The sequence below is a fragment of the Puntigrus tetrazona genome, chromosome 1 (assembly GCF_018831695.1).
Source record: "Puntigrus tetrazona isolate hp1 chromosome 1, ASM1883169v1, whole genome shotgun sequence".
Lineage (NCBI taxonomy): Eukaryota > Metazoa > Chordata > Actinopteri > Cypriniformes > Cyprinidae > Puntigrus > Puntigrus tetrazona.
The window spans coordinates 15,296,900-15,315,921 of record NC_056699.1 but is presented as its reverse complement, the minus strand read 5'-3'; the positions used below and the strand labels follow the sequence as shown (position 1 = coordinate 15,315,921).

Below are 19,022 nucleotides of genomic sequence, written 5' to 3'. Positions count from 1 at the left end.
ATTGACAATTGAATTATTACACATATCAGTGATGGAAATATCTCCAGGTTTTGTAGCAACACAGTTTAAATGCACACACTATCTCTTAACCTTCTTACCTTTCATCATACCACAAGGCCTGCTACCAGTTATAGCACATAAAAGAGGGACCGAATACATCATATTTTGAACTGAATTTCAGTATTGTAAATTACATTTCATTCATTCATAATTATCTTTCATTTCATTTATTTGAAATGACAGCAACAGACATCAAAGGGTTAATTTGCATTCAGTTAATTACTATAAACATAACTAGAAATAAATAGTCTATAAACATATAACTAGAAATAAATAGTCAATATCTGCTTACCCTTTGCCTTGATATTGTGCGGCCAATAGTCAATGTTTGCCATTAACAAGGTAAAGATGTTCTGTTGTAAATTATCTGGAACTCTGAGGACATAGGAAACTACCTAAACATCTTCTCAGTGTGTCGTTTCTGTTCGTGAGGTTTTGTTACATTGTCTTTGATTTGGCCACAGTTTAGAACCTCTCCTGTGTAGCACTCTGAAATGTCAATGCCATTTTTATATGCTAAAACTGATCAAATTTATGAAACAAAATAAATTATAGGACACTTACTAACTCTTTTAAAGTAATACTACATGCAGTAGAAAGATTATCTACCTAACCTCTGGGCTAATTCAGCACCTTTATCCATACACTTATACTTTTGAAATGATATTATCAGAGCCAGTATTACATATTTACTGCATTCAAATGAATATACCTGAAACACTTACTAAATGGGATGAATATTGGGTTTAATCATGTCAAATGAGATTACTCTCATATCAAGATCTGGCACATGTCTGTTAAAGGAACAGTAATTACCTCTTGGCACTGTATCCTTAAAAATGTCACTTTCAAGTTGGACAATCACCATTATAAAGTGTTATCCTTGTAATAATTTTACAAGTCCCACTAGTATAGTTGCAAAGTGCAAAACTGTTTTTTTTTTTTTTTTTTTTTTTTTTTTTGTACCAAAGCTATAAACATGAGAAAATAAAACAAAAGGTACTGTGTCAGAGCTAAAAGCATGCCAGCTCCATCTGTATATCTAACATGTAGATAAAACAAGTCACAAGTCACATGTTTTTACTTTTTCTTTTCTAAGGTAAAACATTCTTAAAGCCAATATAGATGAATCAAGCTAGGCAGATGCTACTTTGTCTTGCTTAACTTTTTTTTATGAAAGTATTAGACTAAAATAAAATATAAAAAAAAACCAAAAACAAAACAAAACCAAAAAGAACAACAAAAAAGAGAAAATATCAACCATCAATACAACTGTTTCACACCAAACAGCCCCTCACAACATTAATATTTACATGTTTAAGCCAGTCTTAACATGCTCTTGAATGTGATTCTTTAAAAGATATAATTACACAAATGTTTTTTTTTTTCTTTTTTTCTATTTTTCTTTGTGATCATTTCTGCAGGCAAGTCACAAATTAAAAACTGAGGAGAAGTTTGTGTGAAGGATGGAGAGATCTATGATGTATTTTGCTTCCAAAAACAGAAATGTCAAAAGGGCACAATTCTGCTCTAATTATTCATACTTGAAAAGTTTGGGAAGAAATAATGCTGTTTTATAGCATTATGATGCTGAGGAATGGAGAGGGCATATTGTGTGGAGTATTTGTAACTTGAGGCAATGTGGTGCAGAGGGATGTCTGGTCTAGTCAATCATTGTGGTATAGGGGGCATTTTTGTGTAGGTTGGGGTTCTGGCTATGTCTGTTTCTGCTTCTCACAGAAGAAAACATCATGTTACAGCCAGGTATTTTGCATTTGTGCATTTCACGCAGATGGACAGTCTTGTAGTGCACTCGAAGGGTCCCTTTGTTACTGTACAGTTTGTGGCATATGGTGCACAGGATGCCTCCTGCGCCATTACCTCCACTGGATGCTAAGACGGATGGTGAGAATGAAGCGTCACAGTGCAGAAGCCCCTCCTCTGTGGCTCCTTCTCTTCCTTCCTTCCTGGCGTCCTCCATATCCTTTCCTTCTTTTGCCAGTTTCTTAGCCACAGTACTAGGGGTGTAGTCTTCATTGTCACTGGCACCCTCCAGGTCATCCAGCAGGATGCCCTCATCACTGCCCTCATCAGACTCCTGTGAGGACTGCACACTGCCACTTGATTGTACGCTGGAGGTGGTGCTCAGGTCCAGCACCATGTAATCATCACTGGGGCCATGGCAATAGCCGTTGCTGTGTGAATATTCTTTAGCGACTGAGGATCTCATTCCCTCATGTCCTCTGTCTCGTGGTGGTCCAGCATTCTCTACCCCCTCCAGTTCCAGATGGTGGTCAGCATATATCGTTGACAGGAACTCGGCACGCAGCTCTTTAGGCATGGTTGTAAGCTGGGGATCCAGGACAATGTCATCCAGCTCTTTGGTCAGTAGTTTGCGGTGCAGGTTGATGTTGGAGCTATGTCTACAGGGAAGAGAGGATAGGATTCCTGTAGAAATTTATTTGAACTGAATACAAAGACGTGCAATCATACATGCATACATAAAAATCCTGTATTTTCACTTTTTTTAAATGAGTGCATGAATGTGTGTTAGAGCACACTACTTTGTGACACAGCAGAGAGTTCAATAACTCTAACACAGCTTAGACAGTATCCTGCTAAAGTGTTTACTCCTGTCAGCATGTCTGCAGGCATGCACAAATGCAATTGACTCTGACTCAATTAAATACTCCACCACATTGAATGGGAGTTTATCAATTGATTTGAGCCATGGTAATGCAATAATCGAGAGAAACTCAATAGCATATTAACTCTTGGACAGCATTAGCACATTGACTCACTCCTGAAGGTAGCTTAATAGAGACCCATAAGCATATTGTTCATTTAGGCTTCACTTTAATAAAAATGAATTTTCTTTCACTCAATCCAGGATCACATAACACCTAGCAAGAAAAGTGACTTTACATCAATTCATCTAAACCTTGACTTATTTTCGTACAACTAAGTCTGCCTCTAGACAACTGATTAATGACTACCTCAAATATGAGACCATGCAATAAATATGTCAGTCCTATTTTGGTTTGACAGAAAACAAAAAGAAACTAGCAATACTGATGTAGAATTGGTTAAAACGTGGATTAACAAAACCAAAATAAAACAACCAAGATATTTGTGTTCAATCAGCCTCTGTGAGTGCCATACAACCATAGCCTACCACATTTCCAATCTAAAATTAATAGAAATGTAGATACAAGAAAACAAATTAAAAAGACCTCAGGGAACCCAGGCCATGCATAAGGGCTATAAGTAACTTAAATAATCACCTAAATGTAACTGATAAATAGATTGTACAATGTATTGTAGAGCTTACCAGCAGTGCCATGGTTGATGCAGTCAAAAAGGGTCCCTTTTCTTTAATTATTTAGTTCCCTATCCGACATTCTCCTGCAAGAAGTAAAAAAAATTCAATAGAGGGACCCTTTCTGGTGATATAAGTTATAGAGGAGTGGACCACCAAAGCATCATCAACACTCAAGAGAGAAGCATACTGACTAGCTGTGGTGGTCAACTGATATGAAGAATATGCATAGCTGACCATTATTGTATTTTGTTTATTTATACAATATCAGACCAGTTCAATGTTTTAAAGGGTTCTGATAGGGAAGAATGAACTATTTTCAATGATATCTTAAAAGATATCTGAACGGATAGCTAGTTGTATTTTGAGTAAGTCATGGCAATAATTTAGAATTCGTTAATAGTCATAGTAAATTTTAATGCAGTTAATGATGCTTAAGTCGGCAGCTCCTTTTGCAGCATGTGACCATCCCTGGAAATTGCACCCTTACACTGCTCATAAGCTCTAGACTGGCATAACTAATTGGCATCTAAACTCACCTGCAAACTATATGATGTTATTGCAATATGATACTATTGTTGTCTTAAATGTAAAGATGGATACATTTATGCTATGCTAAGTCCCGGTGAAGTGTCTTGATGAGCATAGTTTTCTGTGATGTGTTGACATGGTTCTTATTAAAACAGCCAATTTATATAGATTAGCCAATATATAGCCAGTTGTGTATAAACATCAAAGTCCTGAAAAAGTGCTTTTGACAGAAAACAGATCTAATGAAGAAGTGTTGATATTTCTCAGCAGTAAGCTTTAAACGATTTGTATCTATAAACTACTGTATGTTGTATCTATAGGAAACTTTTTGAATGGGTTTTTGTCGTCTGTCTACATCAAAATATAGTGAACACACACCCCACTGTTACAGCCGCATTGCCATTTAAAATAAACTCCAGCCACTTCCTTCACAATCAACTTGTAGTTGGAAAATTTTAAAAGTATGCAGGTTTGAGAAGTCAAAACACAGAGACAACTCATCATTTTCTACTTGCTAATTGCTGTTAAAATCAAGTTACATCACAATATAATTTTTTCCAAAAATCGACTTTTTCGAGTTGTCCTAGATGTTTTGTCCAAATTTCACTAAAGTTTGGTGTAGATTGGGCCAAAAATTATTAAAAGCTGTTTTGACAGACCAAACCTTTTTAAAGTGCGTTGAAGTTTGTGCAAAAAATTCTATAGCAGATTTTAACTAAACTTGGTATGTGTTTTAACAAGCATGACCTGAGTGCACAGGGTAGTTTTGGCCCAGTGCCACTTACTGTTTAAAATATATTAAAACAATTATATTTATGCTGAAAATTATATTTTCACTTTGGCCAAACATCATAAGATCGGTCAGTTACACTTTATTTTGATAGTCCACTTACTAACTATAAGTAACTTTGTAACTACATGTAAACTACATGTCAACTAATTTGAACTAATTTGCAAATACATATCTATTAACCAGCCATTTTATAGTAAAATCCTGTATATACAAATGTCTTTTACAGGGGTCCCCAACCCTGCTCCTGGAGAACTACCATACTGCCGTGTTCAGCTTCAACCCTAATCAAACACACCTGAAACATCTAATCATTGTAATTACAGATAAGTGTGTTGAATCAAGGTTGGAACTGCAGAAAGGTAGCTTTTCAGTAGCAGGGTTGGAGAACTCTGGGCCTGTATTCTTAAAGATTTGAAGAATCTTCTCAGAGAGCTCTAAAATTAGCTTAAAGATTACTAAGTAGTAATCTTATCTTAAAAGTGATTCAGGACCAATCAGAGAGCAACTCTAAGTGAGAAAAAAAAAAAACTTAGTGAGGAAGTGTGAGGAAGGGGTTGACCCTTTTGCTATGACACAATCTTTTGAAGACTGTGATTGGTTGGGTGTCCAAAAAGGAAATAAAAGAGGACATTAAGGAGTAGGGTCTATAATAAGCTTTCGCATATTTATTCCCATTTTACTCTCCCATTCTCTTATTTTACTGACTGCATTTTTCCACTTGCTAAAATATGTTTGGCATATTTCTGGTCTATGGCATTACTGCACAGTTCCAGATATGCGCGTGTGTTTCTAATAGATTTGTCACAAACATGATCTAATGTGTAGCATCTTATTAAATCACTGTCATGCATGGTGCACAACACATTTCTTCTTCATATTTCATCCATTTTTTTTCCACTGCTAAAGAAAGTCTTAAGCATCTTAAGAGTCCTCGCCTGTAGTCCTAACAATTTCAGACCTTAAGGTACTACCTTTTAAGTACTAAGATGCTTTCTGAATTATTTTCTTCTTTACTAGAGTTTTTCTTTCATTTTAAAAAAAGAATTTTCTTTGAATTTTGTTACTAGGAATAACTCTCAGCACTAAGATTTTTCATGAATACGGGCCCTGGACTTTACTGAGTATTTAAAAACAGCTTCTTCATTTTACCTCTGTTGGTGCCTGGACCCCTAATTGCTGCTTGCAGATATTTGATATGTATAATTGACTTCTTGTTCAAGAAATCATTTGGTTACCTGTCCTTTTGGAGTACATGTCTTGAAAAAAAGACACTCTGAAGTCTAAATCTGTATTTTAGAAAGAAAAAAATGGAAGTGTCTTTGGTCAAGTGCGTCTTTACCAGACTGAAACACAGTTGGTTACTCCTTGTCTAATCTATGTTACATTCTTGTTTTAAATTGTTTGGGATTTTTAAGCATTGGAAGTTCTAAGCATTTTGTTTTCAGTGTTTAGAAACACAGATCAATTCAATTGAAAGCTAATATGCACTGGATATCATCCTTAATTAGGTCTTTAAAGGGTCTAAAAAGTTACATTAATAATAAACATACAGAGCGACGCAGAAAAGATTTAACAGAATGAAACAAAAAGTGAAAAAAGCTCAAATACAAAGCCCAAGCACTAATAATGCATGGCAGAGAGTCTAACCTTTCATTCATCAAGTTAAGCCTTTCTGCCTCATTTACTTCTCCCCTACAACCCCATTCCAGGCCACAACTAAGGTTTGCTCTCTGTCCCCTGCTCCATCCCCCAGTACCCCCTCAGCTCTCTCTCTCTCCCTTTCGACCTCTAATGTGGCAGCCAAACCAATTTGCCCAAAGCTTGAGGCAGCTTCTCCTGAGAATCTTTTTTTTTTTTTACTCTGCAGAGGATGCAAGAGGTACGGCTCTTAAAGTGTATTGTCCAGAGAATGTTAATCATCTTTATGATTTGATGGCCCTTTTGGTTCCTGCCAAGTGTGCACATTTGCAAAATGAGTTGCAATAATCTATTGCAAAGCGAAAGAGAGCCACATTAAATGATGAGGTGCTTTGTTTTGTTTTGATCTTTCTCTAATGTGTAGTGGGTAGCTGAAGATTAGATCACTTTCTCCAAGGCCACCATCATCACAACAGCTGAGAATATTCAACCAAGAAAAATGACAAGGTTTAGTCATAGTCTGAAGTGTTGAATTCTCTAAGCCTGACATCATATGTCTCAACACCACAGGAAGAGAGGAGAGGAATGGGAAGATATAATTAACCTTCACTCTCCCTTACCGCAGTTGGCTTATGTGGGACCATAGACTGAAAATTAGCACACCATGGGAATCTGGAGCCTGGCAGACACTCAGGGTCATTTGCAATAGTGAGGCAACATTTAAAAAAAATTAATGAATGACAGAGGAGGGATAAGGTTTCCCTTTGCTTTAGAAAATAATATTTTTAATCAACAAAGATTATAAGAAATGATTAAACAAACAAACAAATAAATGTACCTGCTGTAATTAGTAATAAGGTTCTGCCACATTCCTGATATTTCCTTATTATCATTATTATTATTGTTGTTGTTGTTGTTATTATTATTTATATTATTATTAATGCATCCTCTAGCCAATGCTTATTAATTTTAAAGGGAAAATGAATGCTTGTTTGAAAAACCCAAACAGGATGCAGTTTATCAAATTAATTTCCTACTCTGGGATGTCAAGACCTCATTTAAAAATCGGCGTGGAGAAGTCTGTTAACACTGAATTTAGATGCCACATTAGCATTTGATTAGCTATTTAGATTTTAAAGCCATCTATGACAAATTGATTTTCTTTCTTTCAGTTTGTGATGGAACCTATTGAGAACTCAAATTTACTCTGAAAATGTTATTCGATTGCTAAATACTGATTACTCATTTTAAAACTGTTCTGATTACTTTATTTCAAAAGTAATTGCTGGACTCAACAGTGCGTGTGCTACACCTAGTTTCTAAAAGACTGAATTCTTTTAAATTATTATTTTTGAAAAATATAACACGTTAAATTACTCCGTTACTAAAAAATGAATTACATTAGTAATTAAGTAGTACTGAATACACTGGACAAAGATACCCTAAAAATAAAGTGTTATCTAAACCCGTTATAAATGTGTTCTTTGAACAGTTCTGATGTCCCTTATACTCATTTGCAGAATGTGCTGCCTGGGGAATTCTGTTTCTCTAGCCTTTTAAAGGAATATCCCCAAAAACCGTGCCCTCCACTACTGCCAACAGAGATAAAATACAAAATAAAAGGCAGGAGGAAGTCACTGCAGCACCTGAGAATATATGCACATCAGTGATCACAAAACAAATCTTACTACTCTCACATCTCTCTTCTCTGTCCCATGGTCACCAATGATGTTCACACTGTAACCACTAATAAACACACAGTGTTAATAACAGGTGCCAATCTTCAAAAAACTCAACAGAAGCAGGGAAGATATCAGGGGTGGTTACATCTTAGGTTTTCATTTGTAATTATTAAATTCACACGTTCACCTTACATATAATTAAACTGAGTACTAATAAGTGTATTTGACGTGCTGTCCAGGGAGAGGGCTCGGAGCTCAGCAGGACTCCCAAGCCCAGGTTTCCCCCTCCCTGTATGGGGAGGGAGGTCCGGGCTCAGCGTCCAATCTGATCCCAAAGCACTCCCCCCATAACGGAGAATTTGCTAGTGGTGCGGAGTCGGGGGTGGAAGGATGCTGAATTAAGAGATACCAAGGTAGGACAATCTGGATAATTTATAGGGGACTTCTCTTGCTCTGCTAGGATAACAAGGTAATCACTAATGATGTGCCCGGTGTGTTAATTATCTATGTGTGCTCCTCCCGAAATTTGTTTATAAAACATCACAAAGTGGAATAAATGTATGCACCACACAGCGCGCACACACACACACACACACAGACGTAAATGAACATGATTTTTATGATTTGTTCAAAACTGTAATAAATTTAATAAAGCTTCATATAAATAAAACCGTCACTTGTGACCAAAGAGGGTGAGGAGACAGTCTCTTATCTCTCTTTCCTCTGGAGTGAATGACATAGATGAGGCTTCTTTTTCTCTTTCTCTCTCTTTCTCTCTCTCTCATTAAGTCTTTTTATATTTCTGTATTTCTGTACTTGATTCATACTTCTTATGGCCTTACTTGAGGTGGACTTCAAGCACTGACCTAAAGTATGTTAATGATAAGTGTGTACTATATGATACTAATTAGTGTTTAACTTATAGCTAAATGATGTTAGTACTAACTTCTGTCACTAATAGTACACTTTAGTTCAATATTCCACAATTATCTTTGGAGAGTCTACATTCATGTAAGGATAGGTTTGTTGCTTGCCCTCTAGCACAAATGTATTCTGGGAATGTTTATGGTAAACGTGTTAACTAGCAGTGAATGAAATCTGCACCTCCTGATGCGCTAATGAATGCAGTGGTTTAACAAGCTTCAACCTCTGATAATGTATGCATGTCTACCTGTGCGTGACAGGTGAGCAAGTATAGGTAAAGAACACATTAAGTCATTAAATAAGCATCTGCAGAAACATACAATCAACACATTCTTCTTGTTAAAACACTTTTTTCGTCCCTTTCATATATGCAGTAATGAATGAAGATCGAATACTGTTCCTCAGACAGGTAATCCAAAATTTATGAAACATTTAATTAAATAAATAAATAAATAAATAAATATAGATTGAGGTTATTACAGAACAACTTTTACATTTATATAATTTGAAACAATGCACTTTTAAAAAATAGTAAAATCAGTATGGTATAGTAGTTTAGTGTATTGTAATGTAGTGAATTAAAAATATTTTTTTTAATTATTGTTTAAAATATATATTCACATCTAAATGGATTGTTATAAGTTTACGAGTTATCACATTTACATCGGTTTGATTTTGATTTTGAGAAAAAAAGGTTATTTGTCTCACCTGTCTCTGCTCCGTCGGGAGGGGAAAGCAGCATTGCATCCAGCCACAGTACACACATGCATCTCTTTTAGGTGCACATTTTTGTAGTGCAGTTTGACACTGTATGAACTTTTAAAGCTCTTTTTGCAGACGTAGCAAATCTTGGGATCAGGACTAGAACAGAGATCACCATCAGGGGACTGAGAAGAGAATTTTGGTGGGCTTGATCCATAGCTCATAGAAGAGATGAAACTTTCATGTAAGGCCGCCATGCTGGCAGCAGCGGCAGCAGCAGCTGCCATACCCCCATTATAAAGGCTATATTGACCCATGCAGAACATGTCATAAGTAGGATCATTGATCTCCTCCTTGATTTTGATAACAGGCTGGTGTTGGGAGGGTGGAGAATGGCTTTTTTCCTCCAAATCTTTCCGTAGGTGGCCCTCATCATCTGCCCCATGGTGTCCCTTGATTATGTTTCTGTCTAGGACAGGCTGATGTACGTCAGTGTCCATCAGCTCATCACGGTAGAGCATCTTGGATTCAGATGTCTCTGACTCATTTTCAAAATCACGCTCATGATCTTGGTCCTCTGAGGTAAAGCTGTCAATACAACGCAGGTCTCCATGGCCTCTACTGCCATGACTCCCACTGCATTCTTCTTGATCAGGATGGAGCATGCCTCTAAGGGCAAGACTGGGACTCATTTCATCGTGTGATGGAGACTGATGTCCACTACCCCCACAGTGATGACTGCTGCTGCTGCTGTTATTGTTATTGTTGCAGTTGCCATTGAGATTGTTATGGATGTTGGATGGCTGATGGTGGTGATGATGACAACTATCTTCATCATCATCATCATCTTTGTCATCATAATCATCTGCCACATCAATTATTTCTTTCTCTATCTTTACTGGCATGCTGGATTTGCGAGGCTTCTTTTTAGGCATAGGGTCAACAGTCACAGAATCTTGGTTACTAGGAGCAAGTAGGCGATGAGAAAACGATGTTTCAGATACATGCATGTTGTGGGAGCTAGCAGTTAACATCTGTTGCTGGTCTGTCAGAGATGTGCTGTTGGTTGTGGTAGGCAAAATTGGACTGGTGGGCAAAGAGACTGGGGGACTAACCAAGTCAGCGGGAGAGAGCAGTGTGCGATAAAAAGGTGGCACAGGTTGCACTGGCTGCACAGACTTCAGGGAAGGGAAAACAAGAGGGCTCTGCAGGGGTGACTGCATCATGGGGTCAAGAGGAGGGGTGGCAAAGCTTAGTGGTGGTCGCCCAGGGCTAGTTAGATTGAAGCCACTTTTGGCACTTGATATGACAGGTGTTGCTGTTCCAGAACTGGAGCGAATGAGGTCCTTGTCCCGGTTGTTCCTTAGCATGGGCATATGAAGACGAGGATTGGGATTAGCGCTATGTCGGTTACGACTTCTCAGTGAACTAAAGACCATATTACAGCCTTCAATAGTACATCGGTGCTTAATCTTCAGATGCACAGCATTGTAGTGGATCTTTAGAGTACCCTTATCATAGAAAGTCTTGCCACAGGAGTTGCAGCAGACACGACCCTTACGTGAGGTTGCACCCATACGACGCATGCGATGCATTTTGGAAGAAAAAGAAGAGTGTGTAATGGTTTTCGATTGTTCATTCTTTTCAAAGTGGTGATGGATCTGGTGGTTGTTCAGAGTACTTGATTGCTGTTGTTGCTGTCCCTGTGGTTGATGTGTTGGTGTTTGCGGTTGCTGAGACTGCTGTGAAGATGGTGTTGGAGAGATGGGTGAAGCTCTGTTGGGTTCTATCTTAGGTTCAATGGCGTTAGGTAAGGTTCCCAGTGTTCCGCGACTGGGGCTCTGACCATTACGAAATGGTGAGAGGGACACTTCAGATTCACTGGTCTCCACTGGCTCACTCTGATTGGGCAAATTTGGCTCTCGCATTCTGAGACCAGATTGATCAATGGACAGTCCATTTGGTGGCAGCCCTAACATAGGGGCTGACACTGGGTTGATGTACTGGAAGGGCAACAAAAAGGCCAGACTGTTTGGGATGTTCTCAAAATGGTGAATGCTAGAGGGGCTGTTGTTTTCTAGGTGTGATAGAAGGCCAGGACTGCGTGTGCGATTGTTGCTTTCAATAAAAGTCCTGATTCCAGAGTCAGTCTTTGATGAGGGTACTGTGACTGCCTGACCCTCCTTTTCCTGAATGGCCATCAATTCCACAATAGACTTGGTTTCACCAAAGCGCAGAAACTGTTGAAGAGTGATGATCTCCTCTTCCCGAGACATTATAGTCCATCTGTCCAGAACTTTGCCTGCAGCATCCTAGAGATCATATAAGAGAAAAGATACAGTCCTCAGGTTCAGTATATGTGAATTTTATATATATATATACAAAACCAGTCCTTATCATAGGGTCAGATTTTTTTTAACTGAGATTTATACATCATCTGAGGGTGCAAAAAAGATAAATATTGAGAAAACTGCCTTTAATTTTTTCCAAATTAAGTTCCTAGCAATGCATATTAATTATCACAATCAATAATTTTGACCCATAGAATGTATTTTTGGCTATTGCTACTACCATACCCCAGCAACTTAAGACTGGTTTTGTGATCTAGAGTCACATGCTGGAAGTGTCATTCATAAACTCCCATGGTGGTAATAGCACTTTTATATATATAAATATATTTCAACATTTTCTATATACAATACAACACTTACATATATATATTATGTTCATTGGCATTTGCCACAGTGTGCCACTATGCTATTACTACCATAAGAGTTTATGAATGACACTTCCAGTTTAAGAGGATAGAAGATTATTTTGCTCTTCTCATATATAATCTAGTTTACCCTTGACACAGAACAAGGCAACATCAAGGAAGCAATGGCTGTTCTGATGACAATTCGAGATGACACAAGGCAAGGCTTTGTCCGCCCTAGCCTGCTAGGTTCTATGAATGATAAATGGTTACTCTGGATTTTAAGAGCTGTAAAAATCAACAGCACAAAGCACAAAGGGCCTTTAAGGCGCAGACAGTGAATAAATGTTTAAAGAGAGTGGGAGAGTTAGAGAATGAGAGAAAGTGAAGAAAAGAGAAGATAGTAAGAGAGAACGAGATGTGGGAATACAGAATGGTTTCACAACAGCATGGCCTCAGAAATTTAAGCAAGATAAATTCTTCAGAGACAGCACATCAATAGTCACTGGGGTATTTGTTGTTAAATATACATTAAAAACATTTTACACTTTCATTCCGTGTTTGAGTATGAGTTTAGCCTGGAGGTAAGACTTTAAATTTCAGCCTCAACAATATTATTTTATATGGCATAGTGGTTTGAACTCCTGTATTTCAATTTGATGTAAGAAAAAAAAGGGGGGAGGGGTGCAAATTACAAAGTGAATTTTTAAATAGTACTAAAAAATGCTTTTAAAAAATAAATACTGTGGCATGTTAAAGCAATTCTCTCCTTCTGTTCTTTCTGGCTATTTTCTTTTCTTTTTTTTACTTCTAGATGTTCATTACGTTCCTTCAGTCTTTACATTTTATAATACAAATGTGCTAAAGAAGATTTTATCAGCAAAACATCTATTTGTATACATCTGATAAACATGTTTAAAATAAAAAAAAGATTTGCATACACTCATTATATACATACATTCATTATATATATGACATTTATCTATTATATATTTATATACGTATGCGTACCATTTATTTATTGTATATATATTTACACACATACAATATATATTTAGAATATATTATATTATTATATTTCATATCATATATACATATATGTAATTAATAATTCTTAAATATACCTGCATATGTTTGTATACATGTATACATCTCACCCAAAAATGTTAATTCTGTCATCATTTACACACCCGCGATTACTTCCAAACCTGTATGAATTTCTTTGTTCTGCTGAACACAAAGTACAATATTTTGAAGTAAGTTGTAACCAGGCTGTTTTAGGTCACATCTGACTTCCATAGCAGTAACGGGAAAAAAAAGCACTGTGGGAGTCAAGGGAGACAGAATTTTCATTTTTGGGTGAACTATTCCTTTAAACTGTTGGATTTAAGTCCATGATGAATGGAAGCAGTTCAGCAAACAAATGTTTATTTTTAAAACACATATAGTTGTTTCTTATTAATTCACACACTTATACCATCACACTGTTGCGTAAAGACATTATCACACTCATAGGCTTGGATTATCCCTCTACATCAGCCACTACATTACCTACAGCACCTTGTGAAAACCAAAAACCACCTGATCCTAATAACTGATCACAGAATCATTTATAACAGTTCTCTATCTCTTCTCACATGGCTGCGGATGTCTCTTTCAGTGCAGTGTACGCTATAAGGCCTGGAGGGAGTGATTAAATGACCCACACTGTTACATCTCTGAAATATTACTCTAGCTCATAATGACTGGTAACAGTGCCATTTGCATTTGCAAGTTCAGCAAGAATGACCTTTGACCGTTTGGGCTGCTGCCACTATTCAACACTGTGATTTTTAAAATAAATGTGACATGGCCAAGTATCACTTTTGAGTTGTTTTTTTTTCTTTTTCACATTTTTCAATCAGAGTATTAAGCAAGAGAAGATACTAGACTGTAATGTTTACCAAATGAAGTTAGAAAAACCAGGGCCAGCCAGCTATCATGATACAGGTCACAGACAGTACTTTTGGACGTCCACTGCAATAGAGGCTATATAAACACACCCATCTACAGTTCCAGAAACATCTGGACTCAAGAAAACTATACTCAAAAACACAGAGAAAAACTCAATATTGTTTGAAAAGGGGGGTGTTGTCTATAGCTCTGTTTGGAGACAAACATCATGTGCTTTCGGTTACATTTTAGAACTTTTCATTGCAGTAATAGCTTTTTACAATAGCTGTATCCGGTAACTTTAACAAATTAAAATTAGTTAATGTATTAATCAACATTAACTAACAATGAACAACTCCACTGTACAGGACTAACTAAGGTTTTGTTAAAGCTAAAGTAATGCATGAACTAACACATTATTAACACATTACTAATGCATGAATAAGCTAATATGAGCAAAGATTAAGTAATGCTGAGCAGATACGTTGTTCATTTTTTAATCTAAGTCATTAGCCACAGCATTAACTAGTTAATCTGTTTAATATGTAAGTTAACATTAACAAAACAATAAGCAATCCTGAAGAGAGTTGTTCATTGTTAGTTCATGTTAACTAATGCATGAACTAACGTTAATTAATGCAGCCTTATTGTAAAGTGTTACCTTATATCCTATTGAGTACTCATTTCTTTATTCAAGAAATGTTACACTGTACAGAAAAAAAACTCAAGGAGGTGAAGAGGAGGAAACGTTTAGATTGACTGGTACGAAGAAAAAAAAATTGTGTGTCTGCCCACAAATCAGCCCCAGGTCTTTAGCCAACTCCCTTGCATTAGTCAGGCAACAAACCTGCCATTAGAAGCACTTTTACACCAAGGCACTCATCTCCCAATTAGCTTAATGTTGCCTCTATCTATGCATTCTGCAGATTTGCCATACTCAAATGAAATCTCATTAGAACCGTCCCCCACCCAAAGCTGTGATGGATTACGCTGTCATTACACACCCCTGACTCCTTTACATAATGTGGCTGAACACTGTTTGTGAGGTTAAAGACAATTACTTAATAATTATAGCATTAAGTCAGGGGTCTCATCTATCCATGGGGCAGTCAGCAAATTCTGCACATGTATTAACTGATCTGTGATGGCTTTATTTATCTCACTGCTGCTGGTGTCACTTACTGCAACCCAATAATGATGCTGGAGGCTTGAGCTTTGTAAACGGTCTCCGAGGACAAGCAAAAGATGGACACATATTCACCGTGCCAATGTTGTCAGCATAGTAATGTAGTAAATTATGCAGTTATTATATTAACATCCCCCAGTCTTGTTTTAAAGGATGAAGATTAAGCCATTAAATAAAGTCCTTATAACAATCATCACTTTTCATAGTCATTGGATCATTAAGCTCTAAGAAATATACTACAGTGGGTACAGAGTAAAAACAGGTAAATGCACCACCTCTACCTGTTTTATATTATTATTTATATAATTTAATATTTGTTTCTTTCTTCTTTCTTCTCCTTTTCCTTATCCTTCTTATCATTACATTTTTTTGATCACCATATTTCCGTATAACACTCATGTTAACATTTGCTTCTTACTACTTAATATAGAACTAACATTTCTAAGACATCTAATTCACCATGGACAATTGGTCTGGGAACCACATTGATCCAGTAACTCCCAGTGGACACAACAGAAATTCACTATTGATCAAGGGGTAGCTATCATATCCCAGAACCAAAAATCCCTTCCATCCCCTGTGTTCACTACTTCAAGGGAGGTTAAGCAGAGGTTTCCCTGTGATCTTAGAAGGTCTTGGACCTATGAATTGCTCAGTATTCTACTTTCTGACCTTTTTTATTTTAAGCAATGAATAATTGAGCAGGGAAGTGGCAAAAAAGGGGGGTGCAGGGGTGGGGGGCTCAGTCAAAGCCCAGTGCCTGGAGCCATGACATCAGAGGGAGAGCTCACAAGAGTCTTGTGTAACTCTCATTGGTCAAATAGTGCCTAATGATTATCATAGGGCCCTCTATTCTTAGAAGGGCTAATGTGGACATGTAATGTTGTGTGATTGTTATAGCAAACAACAGAGTTCAGTTGTGCATAAAAGTGCATACGTAAAAGTGACACATATCATTTATCTACCATTGCTGGATAGGACATATGAAGTAAATGTGGAAGAAGAACACATTCAAACTTTCTGGCTCAACGGTGATCATAAATGACTGCTCATGATCGCTGTGAAAATTGGTACACACTGGCTAAGCTGAAGATCTCGCTGACTTCAGCATCCAAATGAAGTGTTGCCTATTATACATGTGCACACATGGCCCACTGTAAACATTCACATTTTCTATAATTTGTAACAGGTCTACTCTAATTGCATTGCCTTGCATTGTCTCTGTGCAGAACACAGGACAAAAATATATATCCCATGTATACACAAGAATTGTGAGGATTTTAAATTTTCTGATGTTTGAAAATGTATATATATATATATATATATATATATATATATATATATATATATATATATATATATATATATATATATATATATACTATATATCTACCTAATAGAAGTTGGTACAGGAAACAAGCTCATAATAAATGATCGGAGTAGCCAGAATACAGTTCCTTTCAAACATTTCAGTTTCTATATTTTATATTTTTATATTTTCTATATTTTTTTTTTTATTTTTTTTTTTTTTTTTGAGGCTCATATGACGATGTTTTTGTATATATACAGTCACGGCCAAGAATATAAAAGTGAGTGCATATGCATGTATATCTTTGTGTTTGGAATGTGAGTTTAAACAATTATCAGTACTAATTGGAAATTGTGGTTTTGTCATAGGAATGAATCTGTGTTAAAATTTGACTAATCTGCATCACTGTCATTTTGACTGTAATACAAATCAGTGTTGAAACGGGGCAACACTCAGGTGCAGAGGGACTGAGGGAAAAGAATCTGTTCCAATTAATTGAAGAGGATTTCTGTGATCTCCCTCTGAGAGGGAATGGAATGGATTTGCTGATCTGGGAAGCAGATGTTAGGTGGACATGGAGTTCTTTAGGGAAAACAGTGGGAGTGCATGAGAAATGTCCTGTCTGAGGGTCTTTGGTGCAACAGTGCAACCGTGTTCTTTTTTTTAATATATATTCTTTTATATCATATCTTCTTTCTTTCACTCCACTGATTGCTTGGTAATGCCTGAAAAAGTTCTAACATATGCTCACAATTTGCTTCTTGGCTGTCGTGTATTGTATCAGTGTGATACTGGGATGTGTTTTACATTACTTTTATCATTTAGAGTAATGCTTACACCTCTTACTCGAAAGCTTTTATATCATTGTTATTGAAAATAATTCAAAGAGCAACCTTCAAAAGATTAGCTCAGCTGGAATGAGAACAGACAAAAACATGAAGAGAAGATATGTATGTGTTGTTCTTTCTTCTTGCTTTAGACAAAATCTATGCCTTTTTGGTTGTAAGTCAAACAAAACAAATTTATATCCCCTCTCTGATCCTAATTTGACTGTGAGGTAAGCCAAGTGTTTTACATTTGGTGGCTTAAGAATCTATAGCACTCTCTCTATTTCAAATACACACACACACACACACACACACACAAACCATTAGAGAGGTTATATACAAACTGACGCTGCCACAGCCCATGCAGGAGAAGAGAATAAGCTAATGGACTCTTTGCCTAATGTGATAAGAGCCATTATTGACATGCTGCCAGGAAGATGCAAGACCATTAGCTCAGAGGTGGCTTTTCCATTCCCTTGTCTGCTTCAGCAGCATCTCTTGAGCTATTCCTGTCTGCAGGCCTCTCGAGATAGATCCCACAGTCCCAGAGCAAACACAGCTATAGTGACTGTCACCAGCAGCAATATTTACTGCTGACATACACAAACAAATGCATTTCAGAATAAATCGAAATAATGTGGAAGGGGCAGGGGTTTAGCCAAACAGGCCCATTAAACATGGATCTTGGTTTATGTCAGTAATTTAGCTATCTCTGGAAGGATGAATATTACCACCAGTGCTGTGTGGGTAGGGATCAAAGGAACAACAAGAAGTTGCATTGGGATTTTGGGAAGACATAGGTCTAGAAACTGCACTATCTACTTTTGCTTCCAGTCATTATTAAACTGTAATCACTTCCTCTAAAAATAAACATAATTAACATCATGAATTGCTGCATATGTCTGTCTTTCTGTCTATAAGTTGTAACTGCCAGCACAGAAACGCAATCGTTCAACCCCAACAAGCAGGTGAAAGACCAGATTTCTGGGGTTGTCACCGTTACAAAAAAATCATTAAATGGATTAAATTACTATGCTTTATCATCAATAAATTAAATGTTTCCTCCTGGTGGAATGACCTGCCCAACTCAATCCAAGCAGTTCTTAGTCATCTTAAAGAATCAGCTAAAAACATCTTCCATCTTTATTTCACCCTTTACCTCGAGCACTCTGTATTATAAATAAAGCATATTCTTAAAAAAACTTGCCTGAGTTACATCAACTTCTTGTTTCATTGCATCAATAGCATGCTTTAGCACTTCGTAAGATATTTTAGCATGTTTCTAGCTTTAAACACTTGAATACATTTTTCAGTGTGCTGCCAGAGGACCATAAGAGTGTCACCTGTGAGCATGTTTAAGCACTTTAAAAATGCAATTCATTTTGAAGAAGAAGAAGAAGGAGAATTAAAGCTACAAGCAGAGT

The 19,022-nt window shown here is 36.9% G+C and overlaps 1 protein-coding gene across 5 annotated transcripts in view; it reads right to left on the bottom strand.

Annotated features, from left to right (window-relative positions):
- Positions 1-353: 353 nt before the first annotated feature.
- Positions 354-19,022, bottom strand: part of bnc2 (basonuclin 2) — a 136,966-nt gene continuing 118,297 nt past the window's right edge. For 4 of the 5 annotated variants that reach the window (XM_043237424.1, XM_043237433.1, XM_043237442.1 and 1 more), the window contains 2 exons: positions 9,656-11,961; positions 354-2,483 (listed from right to left, as the gene is read on the bottom strand). In XM_043237424.1, coding sequence (XP_043093359.1) covers positions 1,724-2,483; positions 9,656-11,961 — 3,066 coding nt within the window. In that variant the 3' untranslated portion in view covers positions 354-1,723. Of the gene's footprint in view, positions 2,484-3,391; positions 3,466-9,655; positions 11,962-19,022 lie in introns of all 5 variants that reach the window. The other variant, XM_043237461.1, reaches the window with a different exon arrangement.